At 36.2% G+C, this 17743-nt stretch overlaps 1 protein-coding gene across 1 annotated transcript in view; it reads right to left on the bottom strand.

Annotated features, from left to right (window-relative positions):
• Positions 1–17743, bottom strand: part of CCDC93 (coiled-coil domain containing 93) — a gene marked incomplete in the record, with an annotated part of 1282969 nt that overhangs the window by 431383 nt on the left and 833843 nt on the right. The window contains 1 exon segment of the mRNA XM_044074979.1: positions 6528–6602. Coding sequence (XP_043930914.1) covers positions 6528–6602 — 75 coding nt within the window.

Consider the following 17743-nt stretch of genomic DNA (forward strand, 5'->3'; position numbering starts at 1 on the left):
CGTGGGGAGGGGCTGTAGCCGTACCTAGTAGTAACGATGAATCACTGATCCCGAAGCAGCAGCTTTGGATGCAGCTTCCACAGCATCGTAGTTGCACTTAATAGAGTGCCTGGTCACTTGGGATGCTGTGGAGAGAAGTGAATTTAGTTGCGTTCTGATAGGGGAATCCTAAACCTCAGACAGAAGGGTGGAGACTTTAGAAATGGTGTCAAGTACATACCTTGCCGGGTGGGTTTGTAGTTCATGGCACTATTGGCCAGAGTGGAGGAGGTATATACCTTTTTACCTGTACTATCCATAAATTTACTGCCTTTTTCAGTTGGATAAAGAGCAGCAGAAGGTAATTGTCTGGATGTCTTATCTGCAAAAACAGTTACAATGGCTGGGTCTGCAGAATGGCTTTTGTAAAGGAATTTTGTTGTCTTTGGGGACCCTATAAAAATGATCAGGGCATTTAGCTGCAGGGGGTTGGGAGTCAGGAGACTGTGAAGCAGCTAGGAAGGCATCCTGAAAAGCAGGCAGTAAGGGAGGCACAGCAGAGGGAGATGGTTGTTCCATTTGCAAAGGGTCAAACTACCTTTTCTCGGATTCTGAAACCTCAGAGGCCTGCCACTTAAACTGTTCCCTCATGAGGGAGATGGTACTCCCAAAGCTGAATTTCTTTCTCCTGGGGTTTCAGGAGAAATGGAATCCTCTTCTTTTGCAGTAATGAATTCATTGGGGGATTCAATTTGTGTTTCATAGGAGGACTCCTCAGAAGATGAGTAATCTTCCTCAAACACATGGACTGGTTGAGGAGTGAGAGTAGGGGGTAAGTTGCTGTGACTGTAATGCCTGAAAGGCCTGAAACAGACTTTGAGAGAAATATTCCCAGCTAGGCATCTGCGGGGGTTCAGAGTGCTTGGATTTCTGTTTTCTTTTCAAGGGGGTTGCAGGAGCAGTCAGAAGAGAAGCGGACATCGGTCTAGCATGAACAGGAAGAGCAGGGGCTTCTGAGGACGTGAGCCATGGTTCCCCTCTGCCATCAGACTGTGACGGCTGAATTACCTCAGAGGATGTACCTTTGGTATCCCACACCCCAGCTTCCATTAAGGTTCCCAGGCCTGCTTTGGTAACAGTCGTCCGAATGGACTCTAGGTCTTCAATCGTCTCTAGAGCCTGTTTGGATGCCTGAGGCGCAGCCTGGGATTCGGGTCTAGCTTTTTTCGCCTTCTCCTGAGGTGGCTCGTCGGAAGGGCCTACTCCTCCCCCCTCCATGCCTAACGCCAAGTGTCTGAGTCTTTGGTTCTCAAGATAAAGCTTCAAAGCCACTAATCGGCTATGCAGGGTCTTGGGGACGAATGACATACAGATTGAACAGGATGTATGGTCGTGGGCCTCGCCTAGACAAAAAACACACTTATCGTGTGTGTCCTTGTGAGGAATTTGTCTCCCACAGGGGGAACACATCATAGGGAAACAAGAATCTACCTTAAAATATCTAGGAATTGAATTATGCAAAGATAATAATGAATTAAGTCTCAAAAAACTACAATAATATCATCAATACAATTAAAATCTCTGTGGAAAAATGGAACAAAATAATATCAACATTTGAACATAGATTACAGTTAATAAAAATGAAAATGGTTTTACTGGCCAAAATATTATATATAGCCTTGGCAATACAACTGTTACCCGAAATGAATATACTTAAAGAAATAAATTCATGCCTAATAAAATTTTTATGTTTTCCCAAAATAAACAGAATAGCTTTAATACATCATATCGGACCATGGAAACAGGGAGGATTAAACTTTCCTGATATAGAAACGTATATAAAGCATCAATATCTAAAACAATCTCAGACTGGATAAGTCCAAATTACTCTGCAAACTGGAAACAATTACTAACTGTAATATCAATAAATGAATTTGATTAAAAAAAATTCAAACAACAGATAAAAACAATTTTAGTATGCAGTATAACATAACTAAACCCACTAAAACTCTATGATTAATTATTACATTGACTCATTTAGGAAAATTATTAATGAAAATATAATTTAAAAATCTGGTTTGATGTTTTAACACCATTTACTGTCACAAAGAGCTTTCCACATAAAATATATAGAGAATTTATTAATTCCTGGGAACAGAAAGGGTTTGTTTGTTGGTTCCAATGTATCAAAGAACTAAATGTTTTAGATATGCAAGTAATAAAAACAACATACAAAATTCCACAACAGGAGAGTATTCTGTCATATTCGCAAGATTTAAGTAGAATCATTAACAATTCTTCATTTAAAGAAATACCTACATTTACTAAATACATACATGAAATCACATATAATGACTTTGACATGGGAAACAGTATTTCTCAGAATTTTACAAAATATTGGTAAAGTATAAAACAACCTCATATTGGAAATATATAACAAAAGGACACAATAAAGTTAACTGAAATTATTAAAACAAATATCTTATTATCGATGAAATATACATCCTTTACACAATACTGTAAAGTTTTTAATTGGAAATGCTTGCACAGAGCATTTTAACCCCAGACAGAATCATTAAAATTAGTTCTTCCATAAAAGGAATAAGTTGGAGATGTGAGCAAGTACACAATGCAGATTGGAACCACATTTTCTTTGTGTTACAATTAAGTCATTTTGGAACGGTATTAATAACTTTCTACAAGCTTTACTTAATGAATCATTTTATTTAACTAAAGCTCTTGTATTATTAAATGTGAACGAAAGTTCTCATTTGAATAGGTCAAACAAGTATCTAGTATGGACTATACTTGCAATTTCAAGGAAGTGTATAACAAAAGTATGGAATACAAACACAATACCAACTTTGGAATACTTCTACAGCCTACTGAAGACCACAGCATTACTGGAAATTAAAATTAAAGAACTAAGAATTTATCCAAAGCCATTTATTAACAACCTTTGGGGAAAAGTCTTATCGTTGATTGAAACTATACAATAATTGATCAGACACACTGATAATGGAATGGATATACTTATAAAGTAACTATATACATTAAGATCTGTTAATAGTGTCAGGCTAATGTAAACAGTGTACGTAGTTATTTAAGATGTTATGTATAAGTACTATGGAATTCATTCAAATGTATTTGAAAAAAAACCTTTTGAGAAAAAATATTCATATTTTGATGCAAAAAGTGTGTTGTTTTTGCATTTTATTTTGTTGCTAAGGGCAGTCCTCTGAAAATTTTCTTGGACCTGAAAATCCATTCCAGGACATCATAAAAGACTGAACCAATAATGCATTGCTACCTACATTATTGTACAGCCTAGTATATTTCCAAGTTAAATGCATCAGTAGGAGTTTCCTGCTTCCTAGAAAAAAATCATCAACAAGGTCTTGCAGACAGAACACCTTGACTTGATAAACAACATGATAGCAGGAAAAGAACTCAGATCACCACGGCAATAAAAACGATTACAGACAAGTGCTTTCACGTAGTACACCTACGCTTTCTCAAGTCCTTAATACAAAACAGCATAGCATTTCACATTTTATACACGTTAAATGTACTAAAAGTTAACTGACACAATTAAAATCACATCATTAAATCATTAGTTCATCATTTCATTTATTTAAGGGGATGGGCAGCTAACTCTGGTTTAATGCACACATAATTGTTCAAGCCTGGATATACGTGCACCTGTAACTTTAAAATCCACTTTAGTTCAATCAGTTCTACTTGATTGTTATGGTTGCCTCCCCTTTTATCTAAAGAAACTAACTAAAACTTTAAAAACAAAACTATGTGTAGAAAATTCAATTATATGTCTGGCTAAAGCATTCAATTTGTATTTTAGTGATGTGATAATATAATCATATAACTATAATCTTAACTTTTTTTTTTGCAACATCACTTGCAACATTAACATGAGGGCTATACTTAAAAAAATGATGCTTCAGAACAAGACCCATACACTATCAGTCTGTAACTGAAAGCCCAAACAGACAAGATGGCTCCAAATGAAGACTGACAAAAAGGTTGACTCTGTATTCAAAAAATGTGGCTTGTTTTAAACATTTAGAATCCTGGAGGATATGGCATCATCTACCAGTGTAGGTTTTCCAAAGAATGAAACGTCATCCAGTGGAATACAGATTACCTCAGCTTTCTAGGCAGTTAGAGACAGGCCATTAGGGAAAGCTAGATGTCTATAAATGTATTCCATTACACATGCAAGAGTGCAGGAATAACTAAGAAGTTTGGTCTCAAATTCTGCTAATTCTTGGCAGCACCTTATGGCTCATTTCATGTCCTAGCTGCCAGCTGTCTACATCAATAAACAACCCAAAACAAGAGAAATGTTGGACAAAACCAGTCTGGTCTTCTTCTATATGCTTTAAGGAATAAGGCAAGTGATCTGTCAGGGGCACAGATTACATTTCCCAGAACAGGATGAAAATCTAATTTCCAAAAACTGGATAGACTTGAGGTGATCATTTACTCCACCTTAGCCTCTCCCTGTCAGTGTCAACTGAGGAAGAGGATGAGGAAAATAATGGTTATCAGTGATGACCTCTTTTGACCTCTGCAGATTGTGGTTGTGAAGGGCTGTACAAGTACTAATGAGAAGCTTCTTCCAGAATCTGTCTAGGCGTCTATTAAGACATTCCTGATGAACAGTATCTAATCAAAGCCAGGAATCTATACTGGTATCAGTCTTAGTCGAAATGAAGATCTGACCAGGAGAAGACATTTTGGGCTAGTGAAGGTATCCAAAAGCTCATGTATTTTCTAACTTTCTAACAGTGAAACCTACAATGGCCTCCTGTGGTGGCAGTCCTACTTAAATGACTGGGCTGATATGCAAGTAGGTTTTGCAAGTAAACTGGTGATGCCAAGTGATCCCCCAGTGATGCAGGCATCAGAATCCAGGTTCTGGGACCAACAGCAGCACAGACGAGATGGGAGTGAAGCCAGAAAATGAAAGCAAATGTAGTTCAGTGTCCATGGAAACCATCCTGGAGCTTGCAGTCGTCAAATATCAATGACAATACAGTGGACCCAGAGGAATTGGATCTAGCAGAAATGACAGTGGCAGCAAATTCAGGCACCAGTACCAGTCCATACTTAGGATATCTGCTTCACTCGTGCCTCTCCTGGCAAGAAAAGTGATCACAGTTCTCAAGCAAGGATTTTTACCAACCAACACTGCCTTCCTTTGGTGGAAGAGGTCCAAGGAGAAAAGCTCCAAAAGATACACACATGATATAATATGACAAAAGAACTTCAGTATAACAGTAATCCCATACAGTTACATCACATACATAATCACAAATCAATTACATACAAATATACAATAAGATGTATATTCAGGATAAAATGTAACATCTCATTAGGGCAGAGAGTTTGAAGTATAGCCTATTTTTTGTTTTTGGAATAAGCATAGGATTAAAATAAAGTTAGGTAATAGACGGAGATGAACAGAAAAAGAGGAAAGGGGTTATTTACAGCAGAGGGTAGAGGCAGAATTAAGTCACACTGTATTGTATATCATCTATTAATATAATCCACTTGTACTCCTATTTTGTCCACTATAACTCTGCCATTTATATTTACTTTTATGTATTTTATTATATTTTCTATTTTTGTAATTGGCATTTCTTTACAATTTTATGTGACTGTGCATTCTATTATTTTATTATTTCTGTAATGTGGATCTCACTGACAACATCCTCTTTAAAATGGTTTCCTGGTAAACAAAAGCAAAATGCAGAAATAAAATAAATAAGAAACGGAAGAGCTTATTGCAATATAGTTCATTTTGTAACCTATGCTCACATCACAGGAAGCAACACACAGCGCTGCTGGAAATTCAATGCTATAATCCCCAACAGTGATGGGAGAACAATTCACACTATTTGGATATACTGCAGAGACATCCAGAAAAAAGAAACGGCTAGCAGTATGTCCGAAATGGTCAGTTCAAAAGAGGCTAGCTATAGCAGTATGTAGTTCTCTAGATGTTTGGTGCTGCATATATGCATTTGGCTAGATTCTGACAGATTTCAAATGCTTCTTACTACGTGGAAAGACTGTGTGGAGATGTCAAGAGAGAAAAAATGATCACTTACGTTTGGCAAAATGTACTTGGTAATATGGTTTCAAAAGAAACAAGAAGAGGCAGACACAAGGGATATACAAGATATAGAAATAATCCCTTCGATATACATATACAATAGAAAACCTAAAACTGATAATAGCAAGTTGATTCGAGAAGCAGGACTTTATTTGCTATACAGATAATATGCTCCATGAAGCAAGAGCACAATATAACATTTACTGCAATGAATATATTAATTTTTGGTGTTTGTACTTGTGTTTCATAAATGTGTGTGTGTATATGTATGTGTGTGTGTGTGTGTGTGTGTGTATATATATATATATATATATATATATATATATATATATATATAAATATTTTGTTTTTTCTTTTTACTTTCTTAAACATTTTACATAATAAAAATGGAAATTAATACACTACTTACTTTTTCTTCACTGTCTTCACCTCCAGCTTCTAATTTAATTTTTTCTATACTCTTCTGCAGTCGTGACATTTCTTCCTATAAACGAGTAAAGAAGGCAACTATTAATGTTCTTTTGAAGAAAAAGCCATCCCCACAAGTAACAGATTCTCAGCTGAGCTTGCCGTTTTCAAGTTGTCAAGCTAACAGTTTCTCATCTCACTTTCCCCAGGTGACTTCACCATGGTCTGTTTCCTCGTGCCAGGCCTCAGTTTTGCCATCTTAATTTGATTCACCAGACCAATACAGTAATCCACAGAGGACCACTTCAAGTCCTACCCTGAATGACAACAGTCAAAGAATTACATTACATAAAAGCAAATGCATAGCAAAATGCAATGTAATAAAATAAATGCAAATTAAGGTTTAAACATATTAATATATTTTAAATTACAGTGCATGGTGTAAACACAACAAGGCAGTCTCTGCAGTCCACATGAAAAGCAAAATTTTTTTTTTTTTTTTAAATCAGTTTAATGCAGAATCTCTTCAACCTTAACTCAGGAGATTTGGACAACATAAAATGCAATGCGAGTGTGTGTATGAGTCTATCTACACATATATAGATATAGATACACAGACACACACACACATACACACACACATATATATATACATATATATATATATACATATTATATATATATATATACATATTATATATATATATATATATATATATATATATATAGATATATAGATATAGATATATAGATATGTATACATATACACACACACACGTATATATATATATATATATATATATATATATATATATATATATATATGGGTCTACTACACATGATCGAAATTTCATATGACTGAAATTCATTTGACTGAGACCAGAACATCAAAAGTTCAAAACACTGAAAACTCATTTGACTGAAACTCATAACACTGACACATTAAAGCAAAAGGTTTATGCCCTTTTCACCACTGTAGTGTGATCCTGGAGTTAGTATATAAAGTTGGGGGGGTAGCCCCTCCACATATGTTATACATTTTGAAACATACAGATGGATATTTACAACTGCAATGAATAACTCTTTGCAGAAGACAATATATGCCTAAACTATGTGACTACGTAATAACAGTGAGGCTCATTGTACCAAATATGGAAAATCAGGTTATTTTGGGGTTGACTGCACCATGCAGAAAACTGTTACACAAGAATAAAAATGCAACCAGCGGTATAGTAAAGGAGGATAAAAATAAGAATAGAGTGACAGAAGAAACAAAATGCAATGCCTGTCTGTGAGCCAAAATGCGCATTTGCATCTAATACTCAGAAGATTAAGAAAAAAAAATTCCCAAACCAGGTGCCAGAATTATTTTTTTCCAGTCCTGAGAGATACCCCACTCCTGAGATGCTGTCCGCTGGATGAAAATTAACTCATTCACATCTGCCAGCAATCAGTCAATGTGGTATTAAATTCCTGTCTGCTGGCACTCTGGACAGTAAATGCCTGAAGCTTGAAATCACAGTTAAATTTCATGTGAGAAAAAAATAAAATTAAACAAAGAAAACAGCTTTTTGCTTACTTTAATTTTTTTCATATTTAAGCTGTTTGAGTACTGCATTAAATAGCACTAATTTGGTGCAGTGATTAAGCACTACATTAACAAAAGCAGTATGTAGCCTGCCTTTGGGCTACTGTAGGCTTGAATGAGACAAGGCACAAGGCAGCCCACACAATCAGCACAGCAGGTGAGAAGCAGAATATAGCAAGACTGAAAAATGAGTAACTTATGCTCAGGTGTCATACTTTAGACAGGGTGACAGCAGATATGGATGTGTAGGATCCAGTAGCACTTACTGCAAAAAGCAGCAGTTTTTATTATCAATTTCTTCAAATAGTTTTCAGATTACTGAACCGTCTTTTTTATTATAACATTTCTTTTAAATCATATTTTAACAGAAATGTTTACATAAGCAATAACTAATTTTTCCATATGCTTTATTGCATTTTGCTGAGCTCTTCCACCGTACAGAAACCTTTTATACTTATCCCATCCAAATATAACAATTCATTTTGTTCCTCATAACATCAACATAAAATGCTTTGTATGTGAACTTCTCGCAAAATGTACAATTTTAATCGTCATTCTAACCTTGTCTACAACCCTTCTTTCCTTTTATAGTTTAAAAATACAATTTGTATTTGCTTCGGGTTCATTTTTTACATCTATTCACTTCAAACATTTTTCATTCTGCTTTGTAACCCATCCCTGACTGCACAGATAGCTTTGTGTGTGCCAGTTTCCATGCAAATGCTACGTTCTGTTGGGTCTGTATATTATAACAGCGAATGCTTAAAATAACAAAACCTGTATAATCGACCCTAAAATATCTAAAAGGCAAAATGCCGAACACAGAACAGTGATTTTTTACCCAGGGAAAAAAAATCGCTGCTCAGTATTAAAAAAAAAAAAACAAACAAAAAAACCCCCACAAAATAAAGTGGGGGGCTTCGCTCCCAACACCCCCCCTGATGTAAGGGGCTGTGCCTCCCACACACCCCCTACTTAAATATACCAACTCTGAGATTGCACCACAGAGGAGGAAATAGCAAAGTCCCGAAAACAGCCCAGTGATTTTTTTCCCTAGAAAAAAAAAAAAAAAAAAAAAAAATCGCTGTTCCGTGTGTTCAGGATTTCGTCGTTTCGATGAAAAAGGTTTGATTAAACAGTGTTCACTATTTTAAGCGTTCACTGATTTAATAGGGAACAGTTCTGTTACCCTTACTTACTTTCTTTTATCTTTATCTTATTACTGCTTGCATTTTATTCTCACACTGTTTTGTATTATTATTTCATCACAGGCTGATGCAGCTTTTATTTTCATAAAAAACTAATTTACTTAACTGTCATTTTCCATCACACTTATGTTCCCTAACTTTAACTTATTATTTCTTAGTATTCTCCATACTTACATGTAATTTTAACTAACACTCAGCCTTGTTTGTGCTATATCTTTAACAATAACCTTAAAAATATTACAACATTAAGTATGTGCATTAACTTTATTTAGACAATGAGATTATTGTACATCAGTACCCTGATTGGAGAACAAGCGTTCTCCAGCAGGGTATTAATGTACAAGTAATGCCCGCTGAGAAGAATGAGTCCACTGCTTCACGGCAGAATATCAAGCGCCGTGGAGCCTGGACTGGAAAACAGAACGGCAACCATTCTTTTACACTCGCTAAGCAGCGCTTTTGTTGTTTAGCGAGTTTAAAATATTAAAAAGAAGACCACTAAAAAAAAAAAAAGGCAAGTGTGTGTGTTTATGACTGTGTATGTGTGCATGTCAGTGAAATTGAGAGCGAGCAAGCCGTTATTTTACTCTTGCTAAGCAGACATTTGCTGTTTAGAGTGTAAAATAAAAAAATAAAAAATTAAAATAAAGCATGTGTGTGAGAGTATATGCATGTATGACAGTTAGAGAGTGATTGAGCGAGGGAAACAGAAAAATGTGTGTTTATGTTTGTCTGCATGTGTGCGTGCAAGAAAGCGAGAGTGATGTGACTGAATGCATGTATGGAAGCAGAGGAGACTGTATATGTGAGAGAGAGATCGAGAGATAGTGAGAGCGATCTTGTGTTAGTGAATGTGTGTATGAAAGCAGAGACTGTGTGTGTGTGTGTGTGTGTGTGTGTGTGTGTGTGTGTGTGTGTGTGTGTGTGTGTGTGTGTGTGTGTGTGTGTGTGTGTGTGTGTGTGTGTGTATGTGGGTATGTGGGTATATGTGAGAGAGAGATCGAGAGATAGTGAGAGTGATCTTGTGTTAGTGAATGTGTGTATGAAAGCAGAGACTGTGTGTGTGTGTGTGTGTGTGTGTGTGTGTGTGTGTGTGTGTGTGTGTGTGTGTGTGTGTGTGTGTGTGTGTGTGAGAGAGAGATAGTGAGAGCGATCTTGTGTTAGTGAATGTGTGTATGAAAGCAGAGACTGTGTGTGTGTGTGTGTGTGTGTGTGTGTGTGTGTGTGGGTATGTGGGTATATGTGAGAGAGAGATCGAGAGATAGTGAGAGCGATCTTGTGTTAGTGAATGTGTGTATGAAAGCAGAGACTGTGTGTGTGTGTGTGTGTGTGTGTGTGTGTGTGTGTGTGGGTATGTGGGCATATGTGAGAGAGAGATCCAGAGCATACCTCTCAACCGTCCAGATTTTTGCCTTATATTTTTGTATCTGTTCCTCATAAAATGTGTTTTTCTGGCAAATCACAAAGGGTTGTAGTCCCCAAATATTGTCAGGCATTTCAGTTTCAGACTTCATAGAGCATTATTAAACATGTGTCCCCCATGTTGTGCCGCCCCTCATTATTCAAGGCTTTGTCAATATTTCATTTGTAAGAGGTTGAGAGGTATGATCCAGAGAGTGAATGAGAAAGCGAGAGTGATGTGTGACTGAATGCATGTATGTAAGCAGAGGAGACTGTGTGTGTATATGTATGTGTGTGAAAGCAGAAGAGACTGTGTACTTGTGCATGGGAGAGAGAATGGGATGCATATAAAATTGTTGTGTTTCACTTGCTTATTATTTTTAAACACTATTATTTTTTTTTATATATGTTTGATGTAAAATGCTTCCTCCAACACCATTAACATAGACTACAGCAAGTATGAAACATTAGGTGAACAAACTATTTTACATAAAAAAATATATTAAAAAAATAAAATAGTACAATTTTACAGAGAGCCCATAGTCTAAGTGCAATGGTGTGTGCGTTAAGGTGTAATTGATGCCCTTCCAGAGGTTAGAGGCCCTCCGCCTGCAGTATCGTGCTTCACAACACCCCTGGGTGGGCATGAATTACACATTAACACACACTCTGTTGGACATAACTCCTTGCTTAATGTTAATATCCTCCTTTTAGTTGGGTTCCTTGGACTAGAGCTGGTGTCATACTTGTTGAGTATTACAAAAACTCTGCTTACAGATGTATCTTGTAATTGTTCATGGATGTCACAGTACACTGGTGTCAACGGGCCTCCTATTTTCTCCCTTGCATTCCTGTTTCCATTTTCTTTTAATAGTGTCTCCTTTTGCAACCACAACACCTACGGTTTTAAATATATCTATTTTAATCTACTCTTCCTTCACAACTATACCATAACCTCTTCTCCACATTGATAACTTCATTACTTTCAAAGACTGGTTTAGTTTCTGAACTGTAATTTCTGCATCTTTCCTATCTTTACCATCAGTGCATCATCTCCTTTTGTTTGTATTAACAAGCATCTCATCCTTCTCCAACATTCATCCTGGACTGATCATGATTTTGTTTAGTTTTTACCCTACTTTGTCTATTCTATACCTCTCAACAGCCAGATTTTCACAGAATAATCAGATTTTTTCCTTATATTTTTGGTCCATTCCTCATAGAATCTGTGATTTTTTTGGCAAATCAGTAAGTACTGAAATCACTAAATAATGACAGACATTTCAGTTTCAGATTAAATGCCCTTCAGGAAACTGCAGGCCAATGCAAAACCTGTTATTCTATCACATACCTAAGTTTGTTATAAGACCCAGGGGAGAAAAACTCCAAAAAAAAAAAGGAGAATTTCATACAAAACTTAACATGTTGTAAGATAAACATTATTCAGAAATATACAGTATGTTACATATAGAACATAGTACATTAGGTATACAATGAACTCTCCCTACCTATATATAGGTCTACTTTGTTTTGTTGAATCTCATTTCACTGAATTTCATTTCATCCCAACCACATCACTGAAAACACAAATTAATGAAAACTCATTTAACTGAATCTCATTTGACTGAATTGAACTTAGTATATATGGCACTGTATAGAGTACTAAAAGGATTGTAAAAGGTATATGCCCTTTTCCCCACTGCAGTGATAGTATATATATTTAGGGGTGTGAGGGGGGGCATAACCCCAGGATCGCACTACAGTGGGGAAAAGGGCATATACCTTTTAATTGCCATACAGTACTCTACACAGTGCCATATATACTAACTGCAGTTCAGTGAAATGAGATTCAGTAATTTGAGTTTTCAGCGAAGTGGTTGTAGTGAAATGAGATTCAACAAAACAAAGTAGACTATGTGTGTGTGTGTGTGTGTGTGTGTATATCCTTTTATTTAGAAAATCGTTCTTTGCAAATAAAGTTTTGCATGCGACTAGTGTTCACCCTGTACACTTGGAACAGTCTTTACCTTATGGGTGAATTTTTAAGACAAAACTTTGTGCTCAGATGAAACTGAGTTTGTGAAAGTAGCAAATGAGGAGGCACAAAGGCTTTTGAGAAGGGGGTATTCCGGAGAGTTATTAACTTCATCTAGAGAAAGACTGGTGCAAAAAGGCAGAGGGGATCGAAGGTGGGACCCAGTAAACAAGTTTTGGGTCAGTCCCTTGATGCAGTATATTTTGTTGCTACATATGTTTCTTTCATAGAAAGAGCTGGTACAATTTTTAAAAAGTATTGGTATTTTATTAAATCAGATGAGATTTTATTTAACTTCCAGCTACAAATTCCATACAGAAATTCTCCAAGCATGCAGACAGGATAGTAAAAAGTTATTTTTCAGGGCAGGATACGTCACAGTTAAAATGTAAAAGGTGTTTTACTCATAGGCTGGCAGTTCATATTAATAACGAATTTCTTAGTTTTTGTAAAGCAGTGGTGTACAGTTTGTTTTGTTATTGTGGGAAGTGTTACACAGGAGTCAACCCAAAATGCCAGTTAGAAAAAGGATTCAAGAGCAAATTAAGGATAGAAAACTAAAATGGCTACTAGTCCTAAATTAGAACATTGTGATGTGTACACCAAGGGGAAGATTTAAACTTAACTTACATATTTATTTTAAATGTTTTATGCATTCTGTTGAAAAGGGAAGCATGGTTTATTTATGCATATACAACATAACATCCAAGAGGTTTAAATAATGAATTAAGTACAAAACATTTACTGTAGTAAGTTATAGTGCTTTTTTTAATAATGATGATCTTGTTTAATTAACTGTTTAAATAATTGTGAAAGAGGATTGATTGGTTGATTGTGTCTATTTAAACAAAAACGAAACCTCTTATTTTTATGAACTTTTCAGGCACATGCCAAGGCTCTAGTTTGTTGAAGTTAAAAAGTTTTTCATTAATGCTCTGTTTTTGTCACATAGTGTTTAAATCTTAAAAATGTACCTATTTTTCAACCTTTGTCCCCTCATCATTTTTTGGCTTTGCACAGATTTCTTGTGTTAAGATGTTGACAGGTATGGTCCATTCAAAATGCAAAGCTAATAACTGGGCAGCTGTGCTTTATCCCTTCCAGAATCATCTTTCCCAACATACCAGTTAATGTACAGCTATTGTGCTCATGCATTTCTTTACACCCATGTACAAACTTAACATGCATCTGACAATACAAACTAGTCCACAATACCCTGCCTGACTGCACCAGATGCTTTCATTGTGATTTATCTCAGTTTTTCTCTTAGCGTCTCTTCTCATATTCTTCTCATTGATTCCACAGCTTCCTTTACTATCTACAAACTTTCACTTACATTTTTATTCTGCCCAGCTGCACCTACCTCTTCTTGTAATTCTTTAGTCTCGCAATTTCGCCTACTGTGAATCATTTTTTCTAAACACCAACTTGTCTATTGTATATTCTAACCATCAAGTCACAATGACTTAAATTACACCACTCCATACATCCAAATTACTTCTCCTCCCTCCTCCCCCAGTAATTTAGCTGTTTCCATATGTATTTCTTGTCCTGTACAGACTCTTGTATCATACCATTCTTGAATGCTTGAAATGCACATCTAAAAGATTCACTCGCATAGAAATTATACCACAAAACATATACCCCTAGTGTTGTTTCAGTATCAGACTGTTGCAATGCTTTTCTTATCTATTCTAAAGTACACATCAAAATGTTCTATTTCTTTATGCACATTGGGACTTTTTTGCCTTTGTTTACTACATCCTTGTGTCTATTATTTCTCTTCTAATTTTGTAAAAACTGCACTACCATTTCTAGTTTCATGCCTTTATTTATTGCATCCTTGTGTCTGTTCTTTCCCCTCTAACTTTGTTTGTAAACACTGCTCTACCACTTCTAGTTTTGTCACAATCATTCTTTTACCATGTTCAAATAGTGCTTGAAATGCTTACAGCATTCTGTTTTTTTTTCATTTAGCATCTCAGTATGGAACTCCTGTAACAAGAGTCCACTTCTTGCTCTATACCTTTTCTTGCCTTTTTGCATAATTGTATTACTTACATTTTTTTTAATTCTATTCACTATTCTACTTTTTTCTTAAAATGGCATAGCAGCTTCATGATCTTTCCATAACTGCAAAAAATGGTCTGGTTTCTCACTAGTAATCTGTAGCCACTTTTCAAAGGCCAATAGTCAGAGTCTTGTGTTCAGTAAATCCCGTTGCTAAAACTGTTATGACATGTTTTGAATAATCTTCTATCATTCTTCTTTCTGACAATTCATAGTTACGTTTCCTGTCCATATGTCTGCCGTATTACCTTTAAAATATAGTATATATTGTCTTTAAGATATAGTTTGCATGCTTCAATGCATTCCAAACATTAACATTCAAATATACAGATACAATACACTCTTATTCTTTTAGAGCTACTTTTTATATCTACACAGAGTATTATTCCTAGTGTCATGATATTCCTTTATTACTTTTCATCTATCATTACTCCTAGTTACTGCAATTCCTATGCACTGCTTTAGGGTCAGGGACCAAATCCTTCTTCTTTCTTTAATGTTTCTAATTTGCTTGCTGCATACATAATTATGATCAGGTCTCCAATCATAACCATTTTATTGTGTTTTCAAGACAAGGATGACAGGTCAATTCCACCACAAAAAGGGAAACTCGCTAGGCTTTAAAAACGGTCTGCAAGGGGGCAGCTAACCTACCTATGAACCGAAGACACTATGTCAAGAAATTTGCCTTGAGAGTGAAGATCAAGAGGTGAATCTTGGCATCTATTTGAGAACACATAAATAAAGGATTATCATCTCAGTTGTCCCTATTTATGCAGAACACTCCTATTTTTGGGCCTTGGTTACTTCTGCATGTGATGCACCTACTTTTTCTGAATTCTCTCCTCAACACACATGATTTTTTTAAACTGCTTAGTACACAGAAAACCCTACTCCATGACCAACACACTACTGGCACCAATAATTTAAAGGAAGAGGACACACATCATACATTTCACTATCAGAAACCAAAATAAATGACCTTGTGTAGTAGAATTTTGCAATACAGTTTATTAAAGTCAACAGGGCAGCCACGGTGGTGCAGTGGTTAGCGTTGTCGCCTCACAGCAAGAGGTTCTCCGGTTCATTTCTCGGCTGGGGTGTCTTCTATGCGGAGTCTGCATGTCCTCCTTGTGGTTGTGTGGGTTTCCTCCGGGTGCTCCGGTTTCCTCCCACATCCCAAAGACATGCAGCAGGTGGATTGGACACTCTAAATTGCCCCTAAATGTGAGTGGGTGTGTGTATGCCTTCTGTGGAAGGTTGGGCGCCAGGCTGGCAACTCGACACCGTAAAACTCCACTGCCAATCATGAGCAGACAGATGATCCGCTGTGGCGACCCCTAACTGGGAAAAGCCGAAAGAAGAAGAAGAAGAAGTTTATTAAAGTCAACAGATTTTACACTGCCTACTTGATAACGTGCTCATATTTTTCCATTGTTTTTGTTACTCTGTTCTTTTACACATATTTATGAGCAATATCCCACAATCCTACTAGAAGCAATAAGAGTTTTGTGCTATTAGGGATTCAGTTTTATGGCAATTAGATGTCCAGATTTTTGCCTGAATGTATCTATTTTTCAAAAGCCTCTGTACCTTTTTTCAATGTCTGCAGGTAGAGGAGCACGGAATTGATCATAATTCATTGCAATGCATTTATCTGCACCGTGTACTTACCAGTTACAGAAGAAGAATATATGTTTTTCTGGCTTTCAAAATCTTTGAAAGCTCATAATAAACTTAGCATGGCCAAAATATAAAGCAGGCAGAAAAAGTATCCTTCTGAAGAAAATGCAGCTTTAACAGCTGTTAGACATCTAATTCTGAATATGGTTTGTTTGTAAGTATGACAGCTCAAAGTATCCGTCAGCTTTCAAAGCTGATTTACTTTCTGCTGCTGTTCTTTGCTGGCCAGCACTATTCAGTCAATCCCTAGTATGAGATGTGATCTTAACACAGCTTAGGGGTGATTAACAAGCTTGCTCTTCCACCCTTTTGGGGTGTGACCACAGTTTTCCATGCACAATAATATTCTTCTACCGGCTTCATATCTAGTAAACAATACCTACCTCTTTTTTATTTTATTTTTACACCAAAAGAACATGTGCAGCCTCAATTGCAGTAGTATTGCTAGAGAAGGGCGAGAAGGGCAACTGCCCCAAGCGCAAAGTCTTCAGGGGTATGATCAACCCATCCTGATCACTATTTAATGTAATACAAACTTTAATTGCTTTGTGCATGGTCTAAACTGTAGCAAGCAGTTTGCTACAGTTTATAAATGAAAAAGAAAAAAAAGTTAACTAAAACCTGAGCACTGTAGGGCTCCATGCAGGCATGGTATAAACTGTAGCAACGGTTTGCTACATCCCTAGTAAGCAGTTTGCTATAGTTTAAAAAACATTTTTTTTTTAATTAAAACATGAGTGGTGAAGCACTCCATGCAGGCATATATAAACTGTAGAAACTGTTCGCTACAATTTAAAAGAAGAAATGTTTTTGTTGTTAATAAAATATGCTAAAGGAGGGTTAAGGCAGAGTACAGAAATGGGACATGAATAGTGGGGAGGGGTCATGTATCCGTCCAGCTAGATGGTGTGCTCCAGTAGAAAGAGCATTCTTTTTTTTTATTTTTTTTGCTGGAGGGGTACATAGATCCTAGAATAATGCGTCAAACACTTAAGGTTTATTACAGTGATTTTTTTTTTTTGTGCTCTTCAATTAATGAGCTGAGGGGTTGAGTGCTGTTTCATAGTACTGGCCAGCAGCGACACTTCTGTTCATTTGTAATGTTTTCATTCCATCTTACATTTAAAGTTGTATCACAGAGCAATTAATATTGCGCTACTAAAGTGGTTGTTCTTTAACTTAGTGTAATTTATCCATTTTTCACCTTTCTTTCACCTCTAGGGCTTCCACTG

Source organism: Protopterus annectens, chromosome 6.part0, assembly GCF_019279795.1.
Source record: "Protopterus annectens isolate FY-2018-M chromosome 6.part0, PAN1.0, whole genome shotgun sequence".
Lineage (NCBI taxonomy): Eukaryota > Metazoa > Chordata > Ceratodontiformes > Protopteridae > Protopterus > Protopterus annectens.